Source organism: Perna viridis, chromosome 1 (genome assembly GCF_037379345.1).
Source record: "Perna viridis isolate PV_CMFRI_1.1 ecotype Kerala chromosome 1, ASM3737934v1, whole genome shotgun sequence".
In the NCBI taxonomy this organism is placed as follows: Eukaryota; Metazoa; Mollusca; class Bivalvia; order Mytilida; family Mytilidae; genus Perna; species Perna viridis.
In genome coordinates, this window is record NC_142445.1 from 22,409,351 (window position 1) to 22,435,454 (window position 26,104).

General features: G+C 33.2%; 1 protein-coding gene across 2 annotated transcripts in view; it reads right to left on the reverse strand.

Annotated features, from left to right (window-relative positions):
• The window catches only part of LOC148627808 (importin-9-like), a 33,677-nt gene extending 19,098 nt beyond the window's left edge, over nt 1-14,579 (reverse strand). For both annotated transcript variants that reach the window (XR_015921604.1, XM_088579366.1), the window contains exons 1-8: nt 14,425-14,579; nt 12,873-13,021; nt 10,773-10,974; nt 8,796-8,884; nt 6,175-6,261; nt 4,580-4,699; nt 2,213-2,313; nt 2,026-2,084 (exon numbers count right to left, since the gene is read on the reverse strand). Coding sequence is in view for 1 of the 2 variants with exons in the window: in XM_088579366.1 (XP_088435492.1) it covers nt 2,026-2,084; nt 2,213-2,313; nt 4,580-4,699; nt 6,175-6,261; nt 8,796-8,884; nt 10,773-10,974; nt 12,873-13,021; nt 14,425-14,554 (937 nt within the window). In the remaining variant the exon portion in view is untranslated. The remainder of the gene's footprint in view (nt 1-2,025; nt 2,085-2,212; nt 2,314-4,579; nt 4,700-6,174; nt 6,262-8,795; nt 8,885-10,772; nt 10,975-12,872; nt 13,022-14,424) is intronic.
• Between the last annotated feature and the right edge of the window lie 11,525 nt (nt 14,580-26,104).

Sequence of the window (26,104 nt, forward strand, 5' to 3'; positions counted from 1 at the left end):
TTATTAGATCATTACATTATAACTTAATCATTCATATTTTAGCATTTTAGTCATTGCACAACTTCTTGCTAGACCAACATAGTCTATGATGTTGCAGTTCTAAATCCTTTGGAAGTTTTGTAACTGATATTTTTTGTGTTGGGAGGCTTGAAGATTTTTCATCCTTATTTGTGTCCTGAGCTTGCTTTCAGTAACTGCGAGCATTCATTGTTTATACCTCATTTGTTTGTCTTCTATGTTATTGTTAATAATTGTTGAGGTACTTTTCTAATGAATTGGATGTATTTCAGGTTGATTTTTACTGTGTGTCTAACTTTGTATTTATTTTAGCCTTTGATCGTATAGAGGGGGAGGGTTTGGATCCAACAAAACTAGTTTAACCCCGCTGCATATTGTTTGCGCCTGTCCCAAGGCAGGAAATATAGTCACTGGCATGTAGTTGTCTTTTTTTTAAAACATTTTAGTTTCTTACCATAAATGATAAACTGATATAGTATTGAGGAAGGGCCGGACCTTTTTCGGGATGCTGGGATCAGAGGTTTTTAAGCTCAGGATTTCGGGATTTCTGAGAATTAAGCCCGGGATTTCGGGAAATAAATCCACCGGGAATCGGGATTTTAGCAGTTTTTAAGTTCCTTTGTTGTTCGGGATTTCGGGATTTAGTAAAAATAAAGTCAGGATTCCGGGATCAGACCCCCTCCAGCCCCCCCTCAGTATTGTGTTCACTGATTTATCCACTTTGTTTTTATTGGGGCAATTTAGAGCTTGCTACATGGAGGAAATTTCCCACTTGTTGAAGATCATGTGGCGACCTCTAGATGTATATTTTCTCGAGCGGAAACTTTGGTTAAGTTAAGATCCACAGTGGCAGCCATTTTGAAATGGCAAAAGAATCACAAGCTTTCATCTCCTCATGCCAACGATCATTTGGTCAAGCGGTTTCCGAGAAAAAGATTTTTACATGTTTTTCTCATAGGGTCCACTGTTAAAGTAAGATCCTCGGTGGCGGCCATTTTGAATTTCCGATTGGCACCAAAATCACAAACTTACATCCCTTCATAAAAGTGAACATTTGTGTCAAGTTTTGTTTAATTTGGTCAAGCGGTTTCCGAGAAGAAGATTTTTACATGTTTTTCCCATAGGGTCCAATGTTAAACTAAGATCCTCCGTGGCGGCCATCTTGAATTTCTGATCGCCACCAAAATCGCAAACTTTCATCCCCTCATATCAGTGAACATTTAATAGTGTCAAGTTTTGTTTAATTTGGTCAAGTGGTTTCCGAGAAGAAGATGTTTACATGTTTTTCCCATAGGGTCCAATGTTAAACTAAGATCCTCGGTGGCGGCCATTTTGAATTTCCGATTGGCACCAAAATCACAAACTTTCATTCGCTCATATCAGTGAACATTTGTGTCAAGTTTTGTTTAATTTGGTCAAGCGGTTTCCGAGAAGAAGATTTTTACATGTTTCTCCCATAGGGTCCAATGTTAAACTAAGATCCTCGGTGGCGGCCATCTTGAATTTCCGATCGGCACCAAAATCACAAACTTTCATCCCCTCATACCAGTGAACATTTGTGTCAAGTTTGGTTTTATTTGGCCCTGTGGTTTCAGAGAAGAAGATTGAAATGTAAAAGTTTACAGACGGACGACGGACGGACGGACGGACGGACGGACGCCAAGTGATGGCAAAAGCTCACATGGCCTTTGGCCAGGTGAGCTAAAAATCAGCATCAGAACCACTGTGCAACTAATTTGCATAGGTTTGCAAAATACTGGAAGTCTAAAAAATTTTATTTTGGAACAAATCAACTGGACAAGGGTTTTTAAGATGAATTTCTATACATTCAAGGGTGAGCTTTAGATTTTTACTTCTTCGACCGCTATTAAACAATTGGACATGCGGTATTGTTGAGACCTGCAATCAAAGACACATTTCATGATAAAAAAAAATGTCTTTGCAAAAGGTATGAGTATGTTTTGCTGTTCTTTTTTTTTGCACTGTATTTTCCCTAATATCACTTACCATCCGAATCAACAGGGTCATTAGCATCTTCTATATTATTTACCACTGTTCTAACATAGCTAGGGATATAGTTAAGGACAAATCACAACATTTCAGTTATTATATATTGTTTATAGAAAGAAATAGCTTTATTAATATACTTCTATGGAATGAATTTGCTGTATGATACATATTCTTCTAAGGATACAATTCAGCACTTTGTGTGAATATCAGCCATATTGGAGGTAATATCTGTCCCAGATAAGGTGCCATAAACTTGGGAAAACTTTTCACCAACTGTGTTATAGACTGTAACAAAAATAAAATATGAAAATTGATTCATTCATTGCCGTATTTGCTACTAAAACTATGCCGACTTCTTATTTTGCAGTAAAGCCACTTTTAAGCCAGCACTCCACAGTTTAATTTAATTTCGCACTTTTGGCTAGGGATGAAAAATGACATAAATGGAAACCGGTGGTTGCTATAGTGATTAAAAATGAAGAATCTATTGTTTATAAAACATTTTCTGAAAAAAGGGGACTTTTAAAAATATTTTGCAATGTTTTATATATTTTCAATGCTGAAGGGGCTTTTTTTCAATGACAATTTGACTTCATTGTGAAAGTGAAAGTAAGTCAATTTTTACCATGCTAAATTTAATAAGTGGATTACAAAGTGAAATAGCTCAAAATCTAACCGGCGATGCCCATATGAGGAAGGGGTTTTTGAAGGAAAAAGTTTGAACAGTTTCAGGCGATGATATAAAAATTTCAGATATTTTACAGGAAATTTGATATTTTAAAACCTGATTTTATGAACTTTTTTTTTGCAAATTTTCTCATATTTTTGCATGGTTTCTATGGTAACCCTATATGCTGTGGGTAATTTTTTTCCCAAAATTTTTTTATTGCATCCTGAAGGCCTTGGCTTGAGCTATTTCTAGGTATATAGATTTACAAATGCTTGATAATTCTTTAAAGTGATAAATGTTACAAAGCATCAGATTACAAGACCAAAATTAGGCAGTTCTACAATACTGTGGAGTGCTGGCTAAGATCAACCACAAGCTTAGACAAAAAAAAAAAAAAAAAAAAAAATATATATACTTGTTTCCTGCTATTCAACATACCTAGTTCATTGTGCTTACCCTACCTAAATATTTATGACCATTTCGGCTCAAGCACTGTTGAAGTCTAGATTGTTTCCCCATTAACTCGATGTAAAATGTTTCAATTTTCCCTACCTACCTACCTTATTTTTTTCTTGCTGGTAGCAGGAAAGTGGACTATTATTTTTTTGGGCTTTAACTTAATTAAAATTTAAAATACCTACAAATGTACCTCAATTCCATTTTAAAAGTAAGTCATAACAAGATGTCTCACACTATGTCATGCTAAGAATACCCCCATCCAACCGTCTACAGTTAACAGGAAGTAGAAAAGCGAGGAATCTGTAAAGGGGAGGCACACAAGTCACCATGCAAAAGCAGTATACCAGATATCTAAGCAGTAAAAGTAGAGAAATTTGTAATTGAAATTTCCATTAAGAGTCACCTTAATAACAACTAAGTCATACAGTAAGCAGGAAGTAAATAAGCGACAAACCTGAAAAGGAGAGACTGGGTACAAGTCATCATGAAAAAGTAATATACTAAATATCTAAGCATTCCCTCCAATAGAAACTGAGATAACTGTCAAGAAAATTTTCCAATAAGCACCACCTAAAAATAATGTCTAGGTTGTCAGGTTGCTTAAAAAAAAAAAAAAAAGTTAAAAAATAAAAATTTCGTACACCAGAGTGTTTAAGGGGATGTGGCTGTGCCTGAGATACTAGACAATTTTTTTAAAAGCCTAAACAGGGAGTAAATAAGCAAAAACTTGAAAACAAGAGGCATGGTACAAGTCATTATGCAGAAGCAATACTCTAAATATCTAAGAATCACTCCAACAGAAGCAGAGAAATCAGTTACAGAAATGTGTAACCAACAGACAAGGTGATACTAATGTATTAGAATATGGGTATCATGTTGACAACCAGATTGGCATTTTGAATAGAAACAGGTTTGACAAGTTGCCAGCTTATATAATTGTATTACATTAAGATACTGCAAGTACATTCATTGTTCAAAATTTTACAATAGGGAAGGACAAAACCTTGATTAACATTTAAATGCAACAAGAAGCAGTTATCCACACCTTGAGAATGCTCTAAATCTATTTCATCATCTTACTTTTCAGACAACAAAAAAATACTATATAAGGGAACTGCACTCAATAGTCTTTGCTGTCTAAATTTCATACAAGCCCCTACCCTTATTCTGAGAAGTATTTTAAACAGGATACACTGGCTTGGAAGCAAAATTTCTGAAAGCCCGTTGCTACCTTTACCAGCATTAGCTGGGGGGCTGGTTCCAATATCAAAGACTACTGGTACATTCACTTAATGTTGATAGTATTTTCATCTTAAAAACTTCAATATCAACCACTGGAAATTTCACATTAATATTTCCATTGAGTCATTACACAAAAAAAAAATCTTTGACCCATAAAGCCAATTTTGAGGAATGCATAACCTTGACAATTTCCATTTTAAGACCGCTGTCTGATGTAAATCCATCGGGCACTTGTAAAGCTTGTATAAAGGCTTCAGTAAACTGTGGAATGAATGGAAACAGAAGCTGTTTGGCTACACCCTGAAACAGAATACAGAATATATATGTATATATCTCTTATCACAAAAGGATTCAAAATAAAGCATGCCTTTTCTCCTTTCTTTATACTTAGGTACCATTATATAATTAAAATTCTAATTTCCATAGCTCACATACAATACAAGAGATATTATCTAGTCCTGGAGATCACATATATCTACACAATCCAACTTATGAAGTGATAAAGGGCCATAACTACTGACGGGAAATACAATATACACCATAACTGAACTTGATTTGTATTAAAAAGATATCAGTAACCAAGTGTGATAGACACATGGAGCATTGATATAACAAGATGCTCTAAAATTCACAGCAAACAAGATTTCCCTGCAAAGGCAAAGAAAAAAAAATTGTATGTCTGTTTCCTGTTACCCAAGTTCTTTTGTTTTTACATTAAAACATTTTATGGTAATTTTGGCATGAGCACTATTAAAGTCTTAATTGTTTCCCCATTAACTCAATGTGAAATGTTTTTGAAAAAAATTAATTTCCCTACATACCTACCCTGTTGTTTTCTTGCTGGTAGCAGGAAACAAGACTAATTTTTTTGGCCTAAGTCCAATTCTTGCTGTAATCAAAGTGCTGATAGCACTGGTAGTTTTTGATTCTTGTGAAAATTGTAGCATTAACAAAATTTCAAAGTTTACATGTATACGATGTTAAATCAATTTGTGACCATAAATTACATTTTAGATACTATTAAGAACTGCCCTTTTTTAAAATATGTATTAACTGAAAGTCAATCTATACTACTGATCCAACTTCACAAACATTTACATATTTTGTTTCATTTCACCCAATTTTAAATCTATCAAAAAATTAATGTGCAGTTACATTCAAAAGCTATATTAACCAGAGTATTTATCCTAGATAACAATTTTACTTAAATAAAACCAATATCAGTTTAAGAAAATAATTTCCGTAACACAAGATTTCCAAAAACTGAACACTTCTATCAATTTGAATTTTCCCACCAATTTTACTTGGTTAAAATAACTGCTCTTCACTTCCTGTTTAAGAATGGTAATATATTATTGGTATGATGGATAATTTGACTTATTATTTAACAATTTTATCCTTCCAGACACATTAATGCAAGAAATAAATTCCCAAAAATGAAAATTTATTACTAAATATCTTCCAAAGCCAAAAAGTAAGTCCCTAAAATCTTCAGTTGATATGAAGACTAGACCTTAATTTTATTTCCATAAATAATAGAATATTATTGAGTAGATAAATTGCAAGAAATATATAAACTTGTTATTAAAGGAGTATTGAATGATATAAAAGGAATTAAATTCGGACTATATTTTGTTTGTGTTCAGAAATAGTTCAGAAGTTCCAGTGATAGACTCCTAAAGGATCAAAAACCTCAAAAGGTCCACAACTCAAAATTGTCTAAAAAGTGATAAAAGCAAAAATTTATGATAACTTCAAAAAATAATAAATAATACCTTCTGTAATTCAGCCATATTGGCTATCATTGCTGAACAAGTGTTAAAAATTGTCACTGCTCTTCCTCTTGTTCTAATGCTAAATGCCTAAAATAGAATAATGAGGACTTGTAATAATTATATGTGTTGTTGGCAACTACTGATCCTAACAAAAATGAAAAGAACTATTGAATCAAATATAATCTGGTCACCAAACAAGAGGCCCCCACGAGCCTGAATCACCTTTCAAGGGAAATAACTCTAACATGAAATTGTCCAAAAATTTTAACCCCATAAGACTTTGGTAGGACTTATCATGAGGATCATTTCATCTATTGGAAGTTTCATTGTATCTATTATAGTTTTCAAGATATTGACTGAAAACTGCAAAAAACGTAATTTTTTTGCTTTTCAAAGTCAATAACTCTTATATGGAGTCGTCTGACAACTTTGATACCTGAAGACTTTTGTAGGCCTTATAATCAGAATCATTCCAGCAATTGAAAGTTTCATTCTATCATAGTTTTCAAGATATAGCCTTAAAACTGTAAAGAAAAAGTTATTTTTCACCTCTCAAGAACAATAACCCTTACATGGAGTCGTCTGAAAACTATGATCCCTTGGAGACTTTCATATGGTCATTTTGTTAAAGTTGCATTAGCTGTCAAATGTATTCAGTTTTTATTCTACTGAATTTTGCTGATTAAATGAAATAAGTTTGTAGTATTGCAATTGAAACAATCAATGTCGATAATACCTTCAGAATATTGTGTAAATAACAGTTTTTTTTTAATCAGAGAAGATCCATAGCTCTGATCGAATTATTTTTTTGCCAATACTTCCGAAGATTGCCGACAGGACATACACATGGGTTAAAAGTAGTTTAACCTGGGTAAAAAAATAAAAATAACGGATACACAGGTAAGCATGTGTTTTGTTTTCATTTCATTTTGTCTATTTCTTGATTAGTTTTCAAATGAATAATGACCATATTTGAGCCACATTATATCACAATACGCAAATTTCAAAAGGATCTTCGCGTTATATTCGAACTTTTTTATTTTACGGCTCGAGTCCGTTGGTCTTCCTTGCCATTGAATAACCACTTTCACTTTGCAATCAGATTTGTTATTTTAGAAGTGACCCTTACAGCACATGCGCAGATTAAGGTCACAAGAAGTCACATGCATACAAATTTATCTAGGTCGATTTTTTGTCTTGCAAGGCAATAAATATATAGACATCTATTTCATGTATTTAATGCATTTTATGTTTGGATATCAAATGAAATTATACAGGAAAAGTACAAATTAGTAGAAATAATTCAAAGTTAAGGTATATTTCAACAGAAAAAAAAAAAATTACAAATTTGAAAGCTAATGCAGCTTCAAGGATACCCTAAAAAACAAAAATACCAACTTTCATTGAATTCTGTATATCATTTTCTGAGGAGAAGATTTTTGAAAGTAATTTCATCAAAAATGTCCAAAAAGGGCAATAACTCCAACACGGGTCAACAGATTTTCACCAAAATTTGACTCCAGATAGATCTCATCATGCTGAATACTTATACCCTTAGTCAGAATTTGGCTAAACCTAATGGTTTTGGAGATATATGGAAAATATGCTGTCTGACCCCAATGTTCTATTTTTAGTAATGGCAGCCATGTTTTTAACAGATAAAAAATCTAAACGGTCAATTTGTGCAGGATACTCTAAGGAACAGCCATTATACCTTTCATGCAAATCTATTCAGTAGTTTCAGAGATGAAGATGTTTGAATAAATAGTTAATGACAACAGACACCAAATGATGGCAATAGCTCACATGGCCAATGGCCAGGTGAGCTAAAAACAGGAATTTGACAGTGAAGTCAAGTTCAAGGTCATATGCCACTATTATCCATGGTACACCACACATCGTCTTTAGGTGACCTACCAACATGCAAAATAACCAAAAGCTTGGATCGAAAGAAACAGAAAGGTACAGCCCGAACACAAGAATGGACAGAATGATCACTATAGGGTGACCACTACTTTTTGTGGTAAGGCCCTAATTATTACTCCATTCCAAAAGGTTTTTTTTTTTTATTTTTAACATGCTTGGTTTAATGTAAAACCTAAATTTTAAGAGGAGACATACTTTAAATCAAGAATTTGGTTTCTCCCATTGAAATTTGAAGAAAACTGCGAAAATTCAACACGATGGATAATTCTCACAATAAATCAATTATATCACTGGATGAAAAAGGAGAAAACCATATTCAAAATCAAAAACTCTTACATCTAATTACAAGTGATTCATACACAGTTTCTTCTAAAACAATGAGTAATGATTGCTTTTTGTAAATTATTCTTTGTGCAGGATGTGACCACTGATTTATCGATTATGACCACCAGTTTATTCACACATCACAACTAAAGAGGGAAATTTGGTGCACTGTAAAAGCTAGATTTGACCATGGCCACCATTTAATTTGAAATGCCTGTACCAAGTCAGGACCATTACAGTACTCTGGGGTGTGTAATCTATTTTGTCAGATTTAATTTGGACTGGACTGGATCGAATTAGTATTCGGTAATTTTGGTAGTTCCCCTAATTCTTATCAGATTTGTTTAAATGGTATTACTAAAAATACATACTTCACCAGCAATAAATATTTTATACATTTCTGGCAATATCACTGGTGCTACTTCAGCCATCTGAATATCTGTGACATCTTGTGTGAACTCTGATAACATAAAAAAGTCTCATTTCTAACCAAAATCACTTTGCAAAGTTGTACCTTGGTAGTGGTAACAAAAGATGTACAAATTACACAAAATTATCTCAGTATACACTACATTCAATGACATCTGTTTCTCTAACACTCAAGTATGACCTGAGTGAAACACGGCGTTACACCGACATTTTGAGTGTTTACCACCCAGCCAACACCAACCATTTGTATATTGCAATAGTCGTGAAATTCAATGAGGCATAACAGGGAATTCATTATAAGATATGATGTATATTGTGTTTCTGTTTCTCAGGTAATTCGGAGCATTCCAGTTAAGACAAAAAAAATTAGTTTTGTCATAAAAAATTTAGCATCTTTTTTTTTTTTATATTTTGTACATGTTTATACCATTTTTTGTGTGTGTTTTTTTCCGCCTGTCATTTTCTGCCTCTAAATTCTTCAATTTAACTCTGAGAAATTTCTTTTAAAAAGTACATTTCAAATACAACCTACACATGTCTTTATTTTAATTATAAGTTTTGTTAAAAGATTTCGAACTTTCATTGATGCCGACAGATGTTTACTCCAATATAAAAATAATACCTTGACAAACATCGCACATATATAGTTATATAGTTGTCTATTTTTAGAAATATAAATGAACACATTGTTTACAATGTCTCCGATGTGTGTCTGTTCATCTCATGGACTGCAATTGTCAAAAGAATAGGCCTGCAGCAGCGCTAAGCTTGTCGTAAAAGGCGACTAAATAGTGCTCAGGAACCTAGCCGGGGGCTAGGCGCTCTACCCACAGAGCAACTGGGATGTGTGCCCCAGGTGGTGGAATGGGGTACCCCTGGCATGTTACATGCTAGGGTTGTCAGGCTATAATACGGAAAACCTGACCGCTAATCATAGTGGTGCACTGTGTTGGGAAAGATGTCACGTTCCTCGCATATTAAAGAACCCTGCTGTAGTATTTGATAGGAGTAGGAACCTTCACGCTCAGACACAGGAGGCTAAATTGCCCGACCTTACCCGTCCCCCTTTTTCTAGTGGCCATCAAAATTTGTCGACCCTTTTATCTTTGTGTCCCATCCTTTTTTTTACCATTTCATCATCATTTCATGTTTATTGTATCGTCCTTTCATGTTCATCGTCTGAATATAGCTGAAATATTGCTGCTTGGGCATTAAACCCCAATAAACAAACAAAAATTAATTATAAATACTCAATACAGGACAGTCATGAAGTATGTATCAACGACAAATGTCTTTTTTTTAAACGATTTTCATGTTACACGTGTCAATCTTTAATATCACATGCTAACTGTCTTAACCGCTGTTTTATTGTATGGACGGCTTGGATTAAAGTTGGACAAATCAACTAGTATTGATTTCGGCGATTGGATTTAGAATTTTCACATGTCCTCCAGACTCCCTTGTAATTTTCTGGGGTCCCACATGAAATTTGGAGGTCAGTGACCTGAAAGCTCGGGTACTAACATCTATATTGTCAGCAAAGATCAATGAGATTAACTTCACCATGCTGGGTGATTTTTCACCCAGGTTGGTGGTTCTTCGTACACAATTAACAACTGGAATATACAATGACCCAGCTGGGTGGATGTAACACTCACATTACACTGTGAAAAAATCCGACTGACACCATGTTTCACCGACTAACATGGATTTAAAACTCTGACTTGAGTGTTAGAGAAACACAAGTCGCTGAATGTAGTGTATGTTAAAAAGCATAGTAAAACCTCAGCTTGAACAAATAAATACAGTGTTCATTTTTTTCACTATCATTATACATCAAAAACTATCTCTAGTAGAGTGGTAAGAAACTCATAATTTATGCATTAGCAGCTATCTTTCTCAGCTCAATAATGACCAACCTGCTAAAACCCTCATGGCACCATGTACAGAACTTGGTTGTCCACTGGTTAAAGCTTCCATCAGAATTTGAAACAACTCTGGCCATGCCTCTGGCCAATCCCAGTGAGCTATGGCCGATATTGCATAAGCCACACTAGTCCGTACTTTGCTGATACTTTCCTTTAAACCTATAGGTAGGATTCTTCTGATCTGTACTTTGGACTGAAATAAAACTATTGCTATAAAATTTGCATGAAAGTTGTACATTATATAATTACATGTGTATGGAAGTTGGAATATTCTATCATACCCTAGCGATTTTAACCACAGTATTACCAACTAATGATGTTATAAAAATAAAATAACAGTGCTTTTGTTACTATTTTTCAAAAGTGTCCACTTCTTTCAGATTTGGGAAGAAAATAAACCCGTTGGTAACCGAAAAAAGCTGTGGAGAACTGATTTTTGGGAAATTTGCATGATGAGATAATTTTGCAGGGGGAAACAGTCTGAATAGAGAGAAAAAGTCCAGGTTAGAAACACAGTATAGTGTATTTTGGTGTGTATAATACACATTTATGTATTGTTCGCAGTGCATTTTGGAAGGTCTAAACATGTGAAAAAACAGTTTTTTAGACTCAGATTGCAGTAAAATTTTGTATGACAAAAGATCGATATTTTGCACTTGATCAGTCCATTTGTTTACCCTGACGTGGTACTTCCTACGAAAATGTGAAGGAAAGAAACTTATATGCAGACTAAAATATCATGTTAAGATCAGTAGTTACATAAATTGAATTATTTTAATTTTGAAGCTTAATAACATTGACATTGGATGTATGAAATGGTTTATAAAACCGAATCGAAAGTCAGGAAAATCGGACAATTCCGTTTTTTTTTTGTTTTAACACAAATTTTGCAATTTTTCATTTAAAAACATACCTTAAAGGAAGAAAATTGTAAGAAACAACCGAAGTATTAAAGTATCAAAATAATCATTTTCACCTGCAAAAGCATTTGGTAAGGATGGTTCGACAAAAAAAAAACCCAAAAAAACTTAGGTTACATTTTGGTTTTTAGTTGTTTCATTTTAATCTCTAACCATGTTTTATAAGAAGGAAATATTGTACAACCTTTGTTTGAAAAATGTTATTAAGACATTTGAACATGATTTGAAGAAAATATCATGAGCAATGTCTTTTTTTGTACCACAATCTTTTATTCCAAGGCCAATTCTTATATATTGATGCATAATACACACCCCAATGTTCTGGAAATAATTTCTATGCAAAAATGTGCACGTAATACATACCAAAATAACAAAGTCATTATTATACTACCAATATTTTTCAGTTAAATAAATTAAATGATTTTAAAACTTTACAAAAGTTGTATCCAAACAGATTTTACTTTTTTCAAGGACTACAGGTTGTATAGTGTACAGAATGGTTCAATTCTTTTTCACAATTAAAAATAACTGAACAGCTGAGATTTATATCTGCATAATAACAATGAGAATCAGGATACATAATCTATACATTCTCTACAAAAATCTGTGTTAGTGGTAACCAATTATTAGCATTTGTCTAAAGGCTTAAGTGTTGTAAGAAAAATAGCCATTGAAAGTTCTGTGGTTAATGTTCAATGTACATATTATTTGAATGGACTTCGTTCTAAATTTGATTAGTGACATCCAGGTAAAATTAGACACTGGTTAATGTGGCTAGCCTTACAGCTTACACAGAAAAATACATGTATGATGTCCCAAAGGATAACTACTTTTGTTGATTTCCCATCACCTGAAGCAAGTGTAATTTGGTGTGGGAAAGTTGATTAATATGCCCCACTTTCCCTTTAGCAGGTAGAAAGCTTAAATTTTGTAAAGTGTGGGAGAGTTTATCTTCATTTAGAGTTTCCTGGTGTAAACCTAAAATTTGAAAAAATCCTAGAACATTGAGTACTGTGTGAGAAAGTAGAGTACATTGTAGATTCGGATGATGAATGGTAAGATGGACATTATGTATGTACAAATGTACCTGTATATTATTGCACATTAAAATGGAAAAATATGAGGCCTATTAAAAAACTAACTAAGCTGTAAAGACTACATAACTGCTCACACTTTCAACTGTTTCTGGAGTCCTAAATTTTTCTGCATTATGTGACCAATGGGCATCTACATACTGTCTTAGGAGTACTGAAGCTAACTGTCGAATGGACATGGGTCCCTGTGGATCAACAGTTAACTCTGCAAGATGCACTCCAAACTCTAAATAGAATTTAAAAAGGTAAGAGACAATTATAATGATACTATATAAAATACCATCAACCTAAATTTTAATTTCTCCACTCTCTATGGGGGATTCACTGTTGTTCTCTGCCAAAGTAAAAATGTAGATAAAATTGCCTCATTTCAATACTTTTCAATATTTTATTTCCTTAACTGAAATATCATTAAACAGTCAGTACCATTAAATTTATATTGCAATTATTCTATTTGAGCAGTCAAAATGCATTGACTGTATATTTACAAGTGTTATATGTGTATATGGTCTCTGAATATAACTTTGTTGTGATATCACAAATGTTACATACTCCTACAACATAAGAGGTTGGAATTCTGTTCCTCCATATCTCAACCTCTTATCTCCAAGCGCCATATTGCATAACACTCATTCTGCCGTTCCTTGAAATCGGTAGAATTATAGTAAACTATTTTCCATTTAAAACTTTAAATACAGTTCCTTTACCATTACACAGAAGAAGGTGACTTGTTACTTTTGGAAAGGAAGGGTAGCTGGCACGTAATTTTTCAGCGGAATTTTGAAATATTCTGTTAGATTCCGGTTTTAGAAATCATTTCTGCTCCGTTCCGTTCCAAAGGTAACAAGCTCCACCTACCCTCTATTACGATTCAAAATGTCAACAAAACAGAGTCTCTCGTGGAAAATTATCGAAACTTCAATAATAAAAGTAATTTTGGTAGCAAATTTGGTATCAGCATACAGGAAAATGATTCCGGAATTGAACTAGGTAGGTTTCAACAATTTCAACTTGAAAGTCGTTACAAGCCCTTGAAGGGCGATACTCCACGGTACCGCTAAATCTCGAACTTTTTGTATGGCACATCGTTCTGACCCCAACCCGACATATCAATATCCAAATAAAAAAGAGGAGGGTTGCAGGGTCAGAGGAAATTCGGACTATAATAGGAATTAGGAAACATATTTTTTTTTCATAATTTGGCCGAACTGAAACCACTCTATAGACTATAGTCTATACCAGTCAAAATATTTGTTTTCCTAAAGAATAATTCTGACCTCATTATTTTTAAGAACATTAACTTCGGGGCAAGAAACTATTATTCCCACCTCAATTTGGTTCATTACACTGAACTTGGATCTACAAATTTCTATTCTTACGTGTCACATCGACACATGATTTTAACAGCCAGGATACAGCCTATACAGGACAAGAGAAAATTCGTATGCTGTTTATTTATAACTTATACATGGTTATTAGTCTACCATAACAAAAAATCGACATGATATAGAATAGACGACATACAATGTACGGTACAGGAAAATGAAATAGTGCCATGAAACAATTTGTGAAATTTCGGTATGATTTTAAAATGTCAAGGAAATTGCAGATTCGATAAAAAATAAAAACCTTCTGTAACTTCAAGAGCTTTAATCTGCTCTTCACCAGAAACCCTGAGATCATGATCGGGTGACAAGATAGAGCTCAAACTTTCAACCAATGCTTCTTTCAGCGAGAGATTTCGGTCTGCTCCCGCCATTTTGGGTTAAACAAGTAAAGTTAATTTGGCGGTTTATTAGTTTCGTATATAATACTATATAGGCTCTAGATTATGATCATATAGTAATTATAATATTAATTCAGCGTTTATTTTATTTTTATTTTATTGTTTTTTACAAATTAGAAATTTTAAGAAGGCTTTAAAAGAGCATTATTTTTTTTTACATACTTGTCAGTTCGTCCACTTTGAGAGTCGTTCCAAAATAAACCCGTTATAATAAAAATACAGAACGTAACTCAAATTTCGAGAAAACAGTTCAAGTGATTTGTTGTGTATGTAAACGTGTAGTAAAGAATTTCTAATAGGAGTTTCCCCTTCATGATGTCGCTAAAAACTGTCTATATCAACCATAACAGATTTTTTTTACCAAAAAAATCAAAAATAATATGGACAATATCAAACAAAAAAAAATTAATCTTTTAGAATGTGCCAATGAAGCAGATATATGCTCGAAATGAACAATCCAAAATATGAACATGTAAACAAAACAAATGTAACGAAACAAATTCGAAAAATATAGTCTGACAGGACATGGGAGGATTATAGATAACAACGAAATTTTGTTACTAAACTTAAAAGAAAATCTGTTAATACTTATTTTCAAGGAGTTAAAAAAAAAAAAAAAAAAAAAGATTCCTGTTTTCAAGAAAGATGTACTGGTGGTAAAAAATCAAAATATTTTTTACAGTACGGTTAAACCATTTTTTTACATTTTTTTTAAAAATGGGCAACAAAAATTGTATTAGTTGAAAACGACAAAAGTATTAATAATAAGAGAGGTGTTTGTGAGAAACTTTAAAAAATGTTTCAAATGAAATTGGCAGTAAAGACTTTTTTATGAGAGCAGTCACCCTAGCATACACAAAATTAAATCTTTGGGGCACCAGGTTGCATGTTTTGAGTTCAAGTCTGTAGACGTTAACGTTGACACTTATACTAAATTACTTAGTGAGCTACAAGTGTTGTTAATGTCTCATCTAAGCAACACAAAGAAATCGCAATAAACGGAAGCATCAAAATAACAATACTACGGTTTCAAACCTCGTTACAATTTCTAAAAACAATGCATGATGGGCGTCATCAACTCTTAACCAAACTATGTTCAAAACCAGTCACTAGAATATGCACTCTTTTAGAGGATTGTAATAAAATTTCATTCAGTAATCCAAAATATGAAACAGTTCAAATTATAATTGCCCACTGTTATTCCAAACTTTTCCCAAAAATTGATCGTCCAGAAAATCACAAAAAGCATTTTCTAAAACTTAAATATATCAATAAAGACTTTAAATTGATTTCATCAACATTGCTGGTATTTTGAATGATCATACAGTTAAAGAAACTAGCCATGCTTATCTTGATAATGCTCAACTCCTTTCTATTTGCTATATTTACAAAAAGCCAACCCATAAATATGTCTTTAATTACAGTGCAAAAATGTCAATATCTTTAAATTGAAGTAACTCAAAAGACATATTTATGGTCCCACTCCCCAATTTATTAAAGGTAATCTGAATGTCGTTAACGACCGAGAGTTAAAACATTTCTTCAAAAAGGACCTAAGTATCGTCCTCCAACCACTATCAATTGGAATAAAGGTAATATCATCCAGGACTCACTAATGTATAAAATGGATAAAACATTAGACAGAAGACAAGAAAGCATTAGATTCTTTCTTCAAGACAGTTATGGAAATAGTTGACATCCGAATAAAATATTTTGAGGAAGACTACTCCTAATAAATAACATCCAAACCGTATGTCCCGAATAAAAGACAGATTGAAAGAATTCAACAAGGAATTTGATTTTGTTTCTGCTGATAAAGCTGCAAATAATAGTATTGTTATTTGACTTACATTGTATACTTAAATTCTTCAAAAAGAAATTACGAATTCATCTACATTCCAACTAACTAACTATCCAGAAAGTGAAATTGTGAACAAACACAAACTCGTCGCTACCTCTTTACAAGCTGAGCATAGTAGCATGGAAGTTCCTACTATATACTGGCTTCCAAAACGTCACAAATCATCTTATAAATACAGGTTCATTTCCTCTTCAAGTCATTGCACTACAACCAGACTTTCTATTTTACTTACTAGGGCGCTCAATACAATAAAAATGTTATCATAAATATTTGTAACAAAGTTTGGCGTGTTGAAAACTCACTTGAAGTGCTTGATAAATTGCATGCCCATGTGGGATCTTTTGAATCTGTTCAAAGTTTTGATTTTTCAACTTCCACATAATCTCAACAAACAAAAATTCACGTATCTTATAAAATGGCCATTGAATAAATCGGCATTTGAATATATTTGTTCGAATTCTTTTAGATTATTTTTAGTAATGAAAAAAACATAAAAACTACGTTAATTGGACTTCTTTTGATATGCTTACAGCACTCGAATTCCTACTAGACAACATTTTCGTACGCTGTCGCGAAACAGTTTATCGTCAAGTTATTGGAATTCCCATAGGACCAATTGTGCACCACTTATTGCAGACCTTTTCTGAACTGTTACGACTCACAATTTATGCCTAGGATAAATAAAGACCCTTCCAAACAACATTTGATAGAAATATTTAATAAACCTTTAGATATTTGAACGATATTTGGGCTCTTAACAACGAAGGCTTGAACATTAATACTAACGATATATATCTTGTAGAACTGTCTTTTAATAAAGCTAATATTGATAATAAATAATGTCCCTTTCTTGATCTTAGTATCCATATCGATAATGGCAAACTTAATACTAAAATTTACGATAAAAAGAATGATTTCTCATTCACTATTCGTTTTAATATGGTGACGTTCCCTTGTCACCATCATATGGTATTTTCATATGCATATCACAATTGGTTCGATTTGCTCGTATTTGTAACAATGTTTCGGATTTTAACGAAGGAATGTTTATATAGCCGAGAAATTACTGTATCAAGGTTTTCGATCACAAGCTCGTAAAAGTATTCACCAAATTTTTCAACCGAAACAAGGAACTCATTCTCAAATACAGACGTACATGTAAAGGATAAATACGTGCGGATTTCTCTCACCCTTTGTTTTATGGTAATATTCTACACAAAGCACGGAAAGCTCAATACTTACCCAATAAGTTGACTAAACCGTTGAATAGGATCATTCGTAAGGGATATAATAATGATATTGTTTTCAAATCGTTAAGGATAGCATTTTTGGAATTAACATTGATTCGCTCGTAGGGTCTTTACATAGAGTTTAAAACATTATATTTAAAAGCAGTTTTTGGCATGACATGGATTGTATCCTAATTGTATGACTTATTATGTACCGTGGTTCTCAACTCTACATTTGAAGAAATGGGATTGATTTTACATACGATGGGGACATAACTTTTGTAGGTTTAAATTGGTATGGAACTGGTATGTCAGTTAACTGCTAGTAGTCCTTAGTTTGTACATAAAATATTACCAACGATACCTAAATTATATGAAATGGTTCTGTCTGACCATCTAACAAATGATTTTGAAAACATTTTTCATTCTTTTTATTATGCTTTAGAAAGGAGTGTAGGTGTCAGTCCACTTTGCTGAAGCACCTTGAAGATAGGAAATCAGCACTGGATAAAAACCAGTATGTGGCAGCTATATTAATGGACCTTTCGGGAGCTTTTGACTGTCTGCCACATAATATTATTTCAAGTAAACTCTCAGATTACGGCTTATCATTTAAATCTGTGAAATTACTCGAAAATTATTTAACAGGCCGTAACAGCAAATCAAACTACGGTGAATAGTCAGTGACTGGACTGACATCACTAAAGGTGTGTCTCAAGGTTCTATAGTCGGTCTCTAGCATACTTGTAACATACTTATAAATGATGTATTTTGCTTCATAGAGCCGGGTTCTTTCTATAATTATGCTGAAGATAACAAATTGTCTTATGCTGATTATGACTGATAATTTAATATCTGGTCTTTTAAAAGAATGTACTGTATTGATAGAATCTCGTAAGGCTTAACACCAACTCAGTGTGCTTAAGCGAATTCGCTGTTACAGCTCCAAATTATAGAAACTTAGCATATTTCATATTGTTATTCTTTCAAACTTTAATTTTTGGCACGACATTTTTGCACTAAATACAATACTTCTATATTGAAAAAAAAATCAAGAAAGAGCCTTGCGATTTAAATATGAAGGCTATGAGAGTACATATGATGAACTATTAAATCGAGCTAGGATACCATCGCTTAAGATCAGAAGGATGCGTACAATGGCTATAAAGTATTTTAAGATTTTAAACAAACAGTCGCCACCATATTTACATAAACTTGTTGTTTTTAAAAACTCGAATTGTAATTTTAGATATTCAAATTTTGTGAATATACCAAGAATACGAACAACTACCTATGGCAAGAACTCTTTTAAGTATGCTGTAGTTGTTTTATGGATTGACCTACCTGATGAGTTTGGAAAAAGTATCAAATTCTAATGAATTTAAAACATTATAAAATCTTGGGATGCAAAGATCTGTAGATGCAAGGCATGCTCTGACTCCTAGGTAATTTCGAGTATGTACATTTTTATTTAACGCTTTTGCATTTCAGTTCTAGTGTTATTCATCCATTTGCTTTTATTATGCATTCACAACCAGCATCTATCACGTATTTTCCATTTTATTTGAATGCTTTATTGTTATATTATCGGTCAAAAATCTCAACAGAGCTAATATTAATTGTTATGTATTTCATGCCGATTCTGAATAAAACTTATTGATTTTATTTATTTATGAACCCAATATTTGTTTCTTATCAATCAAATAACACTATAACAATCAAGACTCAAACAAATAGGTAGTTTTATTGTTTCTAACAGCACTGAAAATAGCGCACACCAGTCGGTAATGTACACAAATGCTGATAGGCGTTTAATAAAACAAATGAACTCATAGCAGTGGTCTCAGAGAAAAAATACGACATCAAAGCATTAACAGAAATCATCCTTAAGAACAAAAGTCTAAATTTCCAAATTTTTTTTGGAACATACCTAGCTACACAATCCACAGACTAACCACTAAAGTCTTCACTTGAAGAGGGTGCATAATACACAAAAGACTCCTCAAAGGCATTTGATATTATTATCAAACCACTCAATCAGATACAGTATGTACTAATTGGTTTATATAGCCCAGAAGGACAGAAAATGCCTGTCTCATGTATATATATAGAAGTCCGAATGCAACAGAAAATACAGTCATAAAGGAGCTTTCCTGTATCATGACAATAGACAAATTTCTCCACAACAAATTTGATTGTGTTCTTCATTTATTGGGATTTTATTCTCAAGGAAACAAACTGATCGAAATACAATATGTCTGTTGGAAGTGATCATCTAGCCACTAAATTTCTTGATATAGTTATGGCTATTTTTCTCATACAACATGTAAACAAACTAACCCGATACAGAGGAGAAAACATCATGAGTATACGAGACTTAGTCTTCACAAATGAAGAAAGCATAATTTTTAATATAGATTAGAGTTCAAATTTGTATATACATGTAACAATATGTAACAATATACAGACTGCAAATACAGATGAAAAACTTAGCTGTTTCAAAGGAGACTACGAATCAATTAGAAAAACTGGAAAACATGAACTGGGCAGAATTACTGGCAACGAGAAGTGTCAACGACCTATGGATTAGATCTGTCGGTGAAATATCAAATCCCTGCAAAGAAAAGATATCTGTCCAAAGCAAACAAAAGAAATGGAAAAAGTATAAATACTGTAGAAGTTAACAAAACAGGAGAGAATACAAGGAAGCACAAGCTACATCGAGAAAAATGGTAAGGAAAGGCCAGACATTATACAAGAAAAAATATAGCGCAAAAGACAAAAGACGACCCAAATGCCTTTTAAAAATATGTCCAGGCCAAGAACTAACTCAAAGAAACACTGTGCCCAAAGAGCTTGAAAATATTGAGTTAAGTGAAGAGACAGTAAACAAACATTTGAATATGATATAGGAATCAAAACCACATGGCTCAGACGCCATCCATCCAAAACTGATAATAGTGACAGTCAACCTGATTGCAAAACCCTTATCCATGCACAGGGTCGAAACATGAAGCTTCAAATTATCGGCCAATCAGCCTCACAATAATCATTTGTAAAGTTGGAAACAATTATTAGAGATAAAATCATGGATCGCGCATCAAATTGGGTTCAGAAAAGAAAGGTCATCTGCAACACAACTGATAGAGGTTATTGAAAAATGGTCAGAAGAACTCGATGATCACAATTCAGTTGACTGTATATATTTAGATTTTAGACCACACTTCATTGAAATGGATCAAAGAGCTGACGTTAAGACGATCCGGAACTAAATGTAAACTCAAGGTAAAAAACCACCAAATTCAATCTTATTTGTCTGAGCTGGGTTATATGCCTCGCCTGCTTCATCTCTTTCAGCCTTGTGGTCATCTTTAGCGGAGTCGGCCGAAGTAAAGTCTAACCAAAGTTCTTCTGCTTCCACTCTTTCAGGGCAGCTTAATCTAAATCCTTTTAGCGGAGTTGGTCGACATTTAGCTCAAACTTAATTCACAAGTCTCGGTTGCTTTGAATTCTACGATCCAATGAAGTCTCCAGTGGCAGCAAGGACTTTTATTGGAGAACCACCAGAGTAGCAGTAGGCAAGTTCATAAAAGCATAAATTACGATAATTCTCGCTATCTGTTCTCAGGCAATGTTGAACAGATATTTTATGTTCTCAAGCTCGTATAACTGTTCCAACTTGGACATGGTTGACGGAATTTTTACTTTACTGCTTGAAAGTCGACTGGTAGTGTCTGCAAAACAAAACTTGACTTGGAATACAATTTTAACAACAATATATATTACCAAAACAAAGGTTTGCCTTCGTAAAAAAAAATCGGCATACAAATTTACCAAAAAAAGAACTGAACATGTATTTACTTTTACCTTCAAGTACTAATTACACATGCATTTTTTCAATAGCAGAACATGCTTACCCTTCCGGAGCACCAGGTTTTTTGTGGGAGTACATACTGCACGTGCTTTAGTTTTTTTTATATGACGTCTTGCTTCCCTTCCATGTCTGGTCGTTATCCCTGGATTACATTTGATTTCCGCTAGAATTTTGGTTTCCTTGGTTAATCTTTCAGTTTTTATTAATAATCTATTTTATTCGGTTCGCTACATTGTGCACGTTTAGGTCATAATTTTGGATTTTGGCGTACTTGATTCAACCCAATGCTTACGGTTCGGTATTTTTGCCGATATTTATTTAATGCATGTAAGTATGTGCATTTGCTTTTTGTTGTTCTGCGAAAAATGTCCACCTTCCTTATCTGGCATAGCCATAGCATAGTGCAACTTTACATGCTTCATAATGGATTTGTACATCTTTAGTTCTAAAGAGAAAATGATAATCTGTATGATTCATAGATAGTTAAGAACAAAACATGAGTTACTTTAACTTTGTTAATTTTTTTTTATTTATAAACTGCATAAATTTCCATTTTAAAAGTTGTGTACAGTTTAGACATGGTTTTTATATTTGTGCAGGTTAAACATTCATTCATTCATACATTCATTCATTCAATATTGACACATTTTTCCTATGCTGTTGTATATACAGTGTATGCACAATGTAAATTCATTTGTGTTCGTTCTGACATTTGAAGAAGGTAAAAATTATATATTGAAGTAACGTGTGTATTCCGTAGATCAAAGATCAAAGTAGTATCAAACATAAGAAAAAAAAAACGAGAAGAAATAAAGTGAAACACTAATGAAAAAGAAAAGAAGTGTTTTAACGATAACTAGATGTCTAGAAAAGAAGAGAAAAGTAAACTTGGTATACTATTTTGCTTTCAAAAATGAATTAATATAACAATCTTACACCTGTTGACACCAGATCAGACGGAAGAAGGAATCTGAGGCAAATTTTGTAACTAAAGGATTGTCTTAAAAGTTCTAACAGCGTATGGTCATGTCATATACAGAGTGTAGTAGAAATGCCTTCACACAAATATCTGTTTTAAGAAAATTCAAGTTTAAATTGAAAAGGAATTACTTTACGTATATAATTCCTTTACCTGACTATACATGTGAATTATGGGATGGATGCAGCATGCAATATTGCAATAAGATTGAACATATTCAACATGAAGCATCCAGAATAGTTAGAGGGTTGTCCAAATTTTCTAGTATAGACTCCTTATACTTCGAAACTATTTGGAAGTTTTTGAATTCAAGAAACGTATATTAAGGAGAAAGTTAGATCTCAATCCTCTAAGTCTGCCATATCTATATGATTGTCTTGAGATTTGAAGAGCAAATGATGAATGCAGTTTATAAAGCAACTTTGATTATCGGGCTTCTTAAACACGACTTCAGTAGTATTCGAACTAATATTTTACCGAATATCGAAGCATTTTTATATTCTTTAAGAGATGCTTCCTTATCCGATGATCAAAATGTGAAAAAATATACTATGAACGAAACGTTTAATTTAGTTTGCATTGGTCGCTTTCCTTCCAACACTAATTTCCCTCTACCTTTCTTTCTTCCCTTCTTTATCATTCCTGTGACTGATATAATTATATTTCATATTTTTTTCCCTGAAAATCCCAACGTCCAATATATTCGTTTAGTGCATATAAAAAACAATCTCTTATAGATATGGTGGAAAGTATAACACATATGTTATATTTATTATAATTCTTGTATTTATGTTATTTTATTCATTGTATTTGATATAAGTGGAATGGATTTGGTGAGTATGAAAAGAGACGACAACTCCATATTGATGAAAAATGTTAACTAGTATATTATTGATAGCATAACGTATGTGTATATTTTTATTGCTGGTTTTTGTAAACTTTATTTCATTGTGTAATTGTCGAAGAGGGCCTTTGTAATTAGTTGAATTTTAGCAATAAAATATGCTTAATATACGTTAAGGCCCGTTTACACGATGAAAGTTTCCTTTTAAAAAAATTTTGACGCTGTAAACCTGTATCAATTATTTCATTGTGATGGGAAATCAAGGAAACCACGATTCGGGCGGGAATAAAAAAAAGAATACAACCAATTCATAGATAACAACTAAACAAAGAAAACAGACACACACAGCAATAAACATAAAATATCTAAATAACACTTACATAGAAATGCTAGCATGGACCATGCAGGTGCACCGGTAGAGTAAGCTTCCTGAAATTAGCGCCGAGTTGTTCATAAAATGTCTCGTCCGGGGTAGATGAAATATGAAAAGTATGACATTGTGAACAAATCAATTCTCATACAGATAGATACCCCTTAAAGATTCGTGAGTTCGTGGTGACACCTGGAGAACTTTTGTATAGTAATAACTTCAATCTTGTAGCAACATGACCCTGTTCCAGAAGCCTAAAAGACTAGAACGATACAGATAGTTTCGTAGTTTCTTAAAGTTGTGACACAATGTATGAGTAGAAATAAATTTCATTGTAAGGCTTATGTAATCATTTTTTCAAAGATTAAAATAATAACGCTATGGAGGATATACAAATACTTATCACCGAGTGTATTCATCAAAATCAAAATATGTGTTTCATATTTTCAAAAAGTTCATGACTAGATTGTATGTTACAAACTATAAGTATATTTTTTTCTTTTAAATTCTCTGTAATTTTGGTTTATGCAGTTTGTAACGGAGATTATCTTGTTGTATTTGCAGTTTTCCAGTTTTTTACGCTAATACTCGTTATGTTTGGTTTACCTTCAAACATATTTTATTACAAACTCCGGAGCATTGGTCTCCTCCATGCCGGCACTACTTTTGCCATTCCAGAATAGTGGAGGAACGTCAACGGTACGGAACTGGAGCTGCTTTGGAGTTAGATTTGATTACTATCTTTTCCGTGATTGTTTTGTGTTGTGTTGGATTAAGGAACTAAGGGCTTTAAACTTCGTTTTGAAAATTTCATGTTGTTTCTAAATAAGCTTACTTCCTGTTCATTCATAGTTTGTTAAAGTCATTCTGGATGTATTGAGCTTTACTCGTTGCAAAATCTAGATGTTACATATTGAAATTACACAGTCCTCGATCAGCAAAAATGCCCATTGGAAGACAGTAATAGTTCTCGGTGCTTCCAGGACCACTGTGGACTACAGTCTTCTTCGGTTCATTAAGTGTAAGTTTTTGTAAGAATCAGGCAAAATGGTAATAAAACAAAAAGAAAAAAAAGAAAAAAAACACGCATGTTTTTTTCATGCCATGTTTCACCCACTGCCTGATTCTTACAGAGACTGACACTTTATACAAAATTTATTCGTACAAATGTACTATATATCACAATTCGACTTAAGAGTTCATGAAAAATACCAATTTGTACGAGAATCATATAAGAGTAATCAAGGGAACCAAGGTTATAGCGGTAATCAAAAGAATGTAATCCAGGGACAAAGACCAGACATGGAAAACAGACATACACAACAAAGAACATAAAGTAACTAAAATCATACATACAAAGTAACAAAAGCAAATGAGCAACTCGGACTCCACTAAAAACTGGGAGCATGGACCAGGTGCACCGGTAGGGTAAGCGTCCTCTGCTTTTCTAGAAACACCCGCCAAGTTGCTCATAAAAAGTCAAGTCCGGGGTAGACAAACGAGGAAAGGAAAACTATGACTCGTTGAATAAATCAGTTTTCATGGTGCAGATGGATACACCATAACGATCCACGAGTTCATGATGACGACCATAAAACCTCTGTAGTGATGACTTCAATCTTGTAGCAACATAACCCTGTTCCAGAAGCCTATTTGTTAGAGTTCTAGCGCGATACAAAAAGTCTGCGCAGTTTCGGCAAACTCTGACATAAGGTATGAGTTGTGATATGAACACTCCATACGCAGGAGCCGAAGGGATGTTGCCACAGATGACAGGAAAGTTGACAATTCTGAATGAAAAGTCATCACGTTTGTCGTAAAGTTTGGTCAATAGTTTTCCTTTACCATCGATTTCTAAGTGTAGGTCAAGATATGAGGCTGACTTCACAGTGTCTGTAGTATCCTTAAGAGAAATTAATTATATAAGAAGGGCTGGCGATCTGACATGAGAAGCGCATATCTAAGGAGTTTAACATTACTTTGAGAACAAATAAGCCATATCATGAATTAGCTCTAAACTGATGAAATGTCTCTACGGACTTGGTACAGAATGTTTGTTTAGTTTTCAAAATTGTCTGAAAGCTCATTGTTGATACAGAATGCCTTTTAAGCCGATGTAGAAAAGCAATCAATCGAACGTTCAGTAAAATTACACAGTTACTATGCATAGCAGCATTTCTGGTGCTGTCAGTTGTTAGTCTGACAATAGATTATAGAGACATATGAATAATTGAAATGGCTTTCTATTTCCTTTTTCTCTGTGACATGAAAATCAAATGAACTAAAAAAAAAGTTTGTATTAGCGCTGTAAATGCTTGTCTACGCTTTATTTTAAAATTAAAATTCTACTGGAAATGGATGAACTT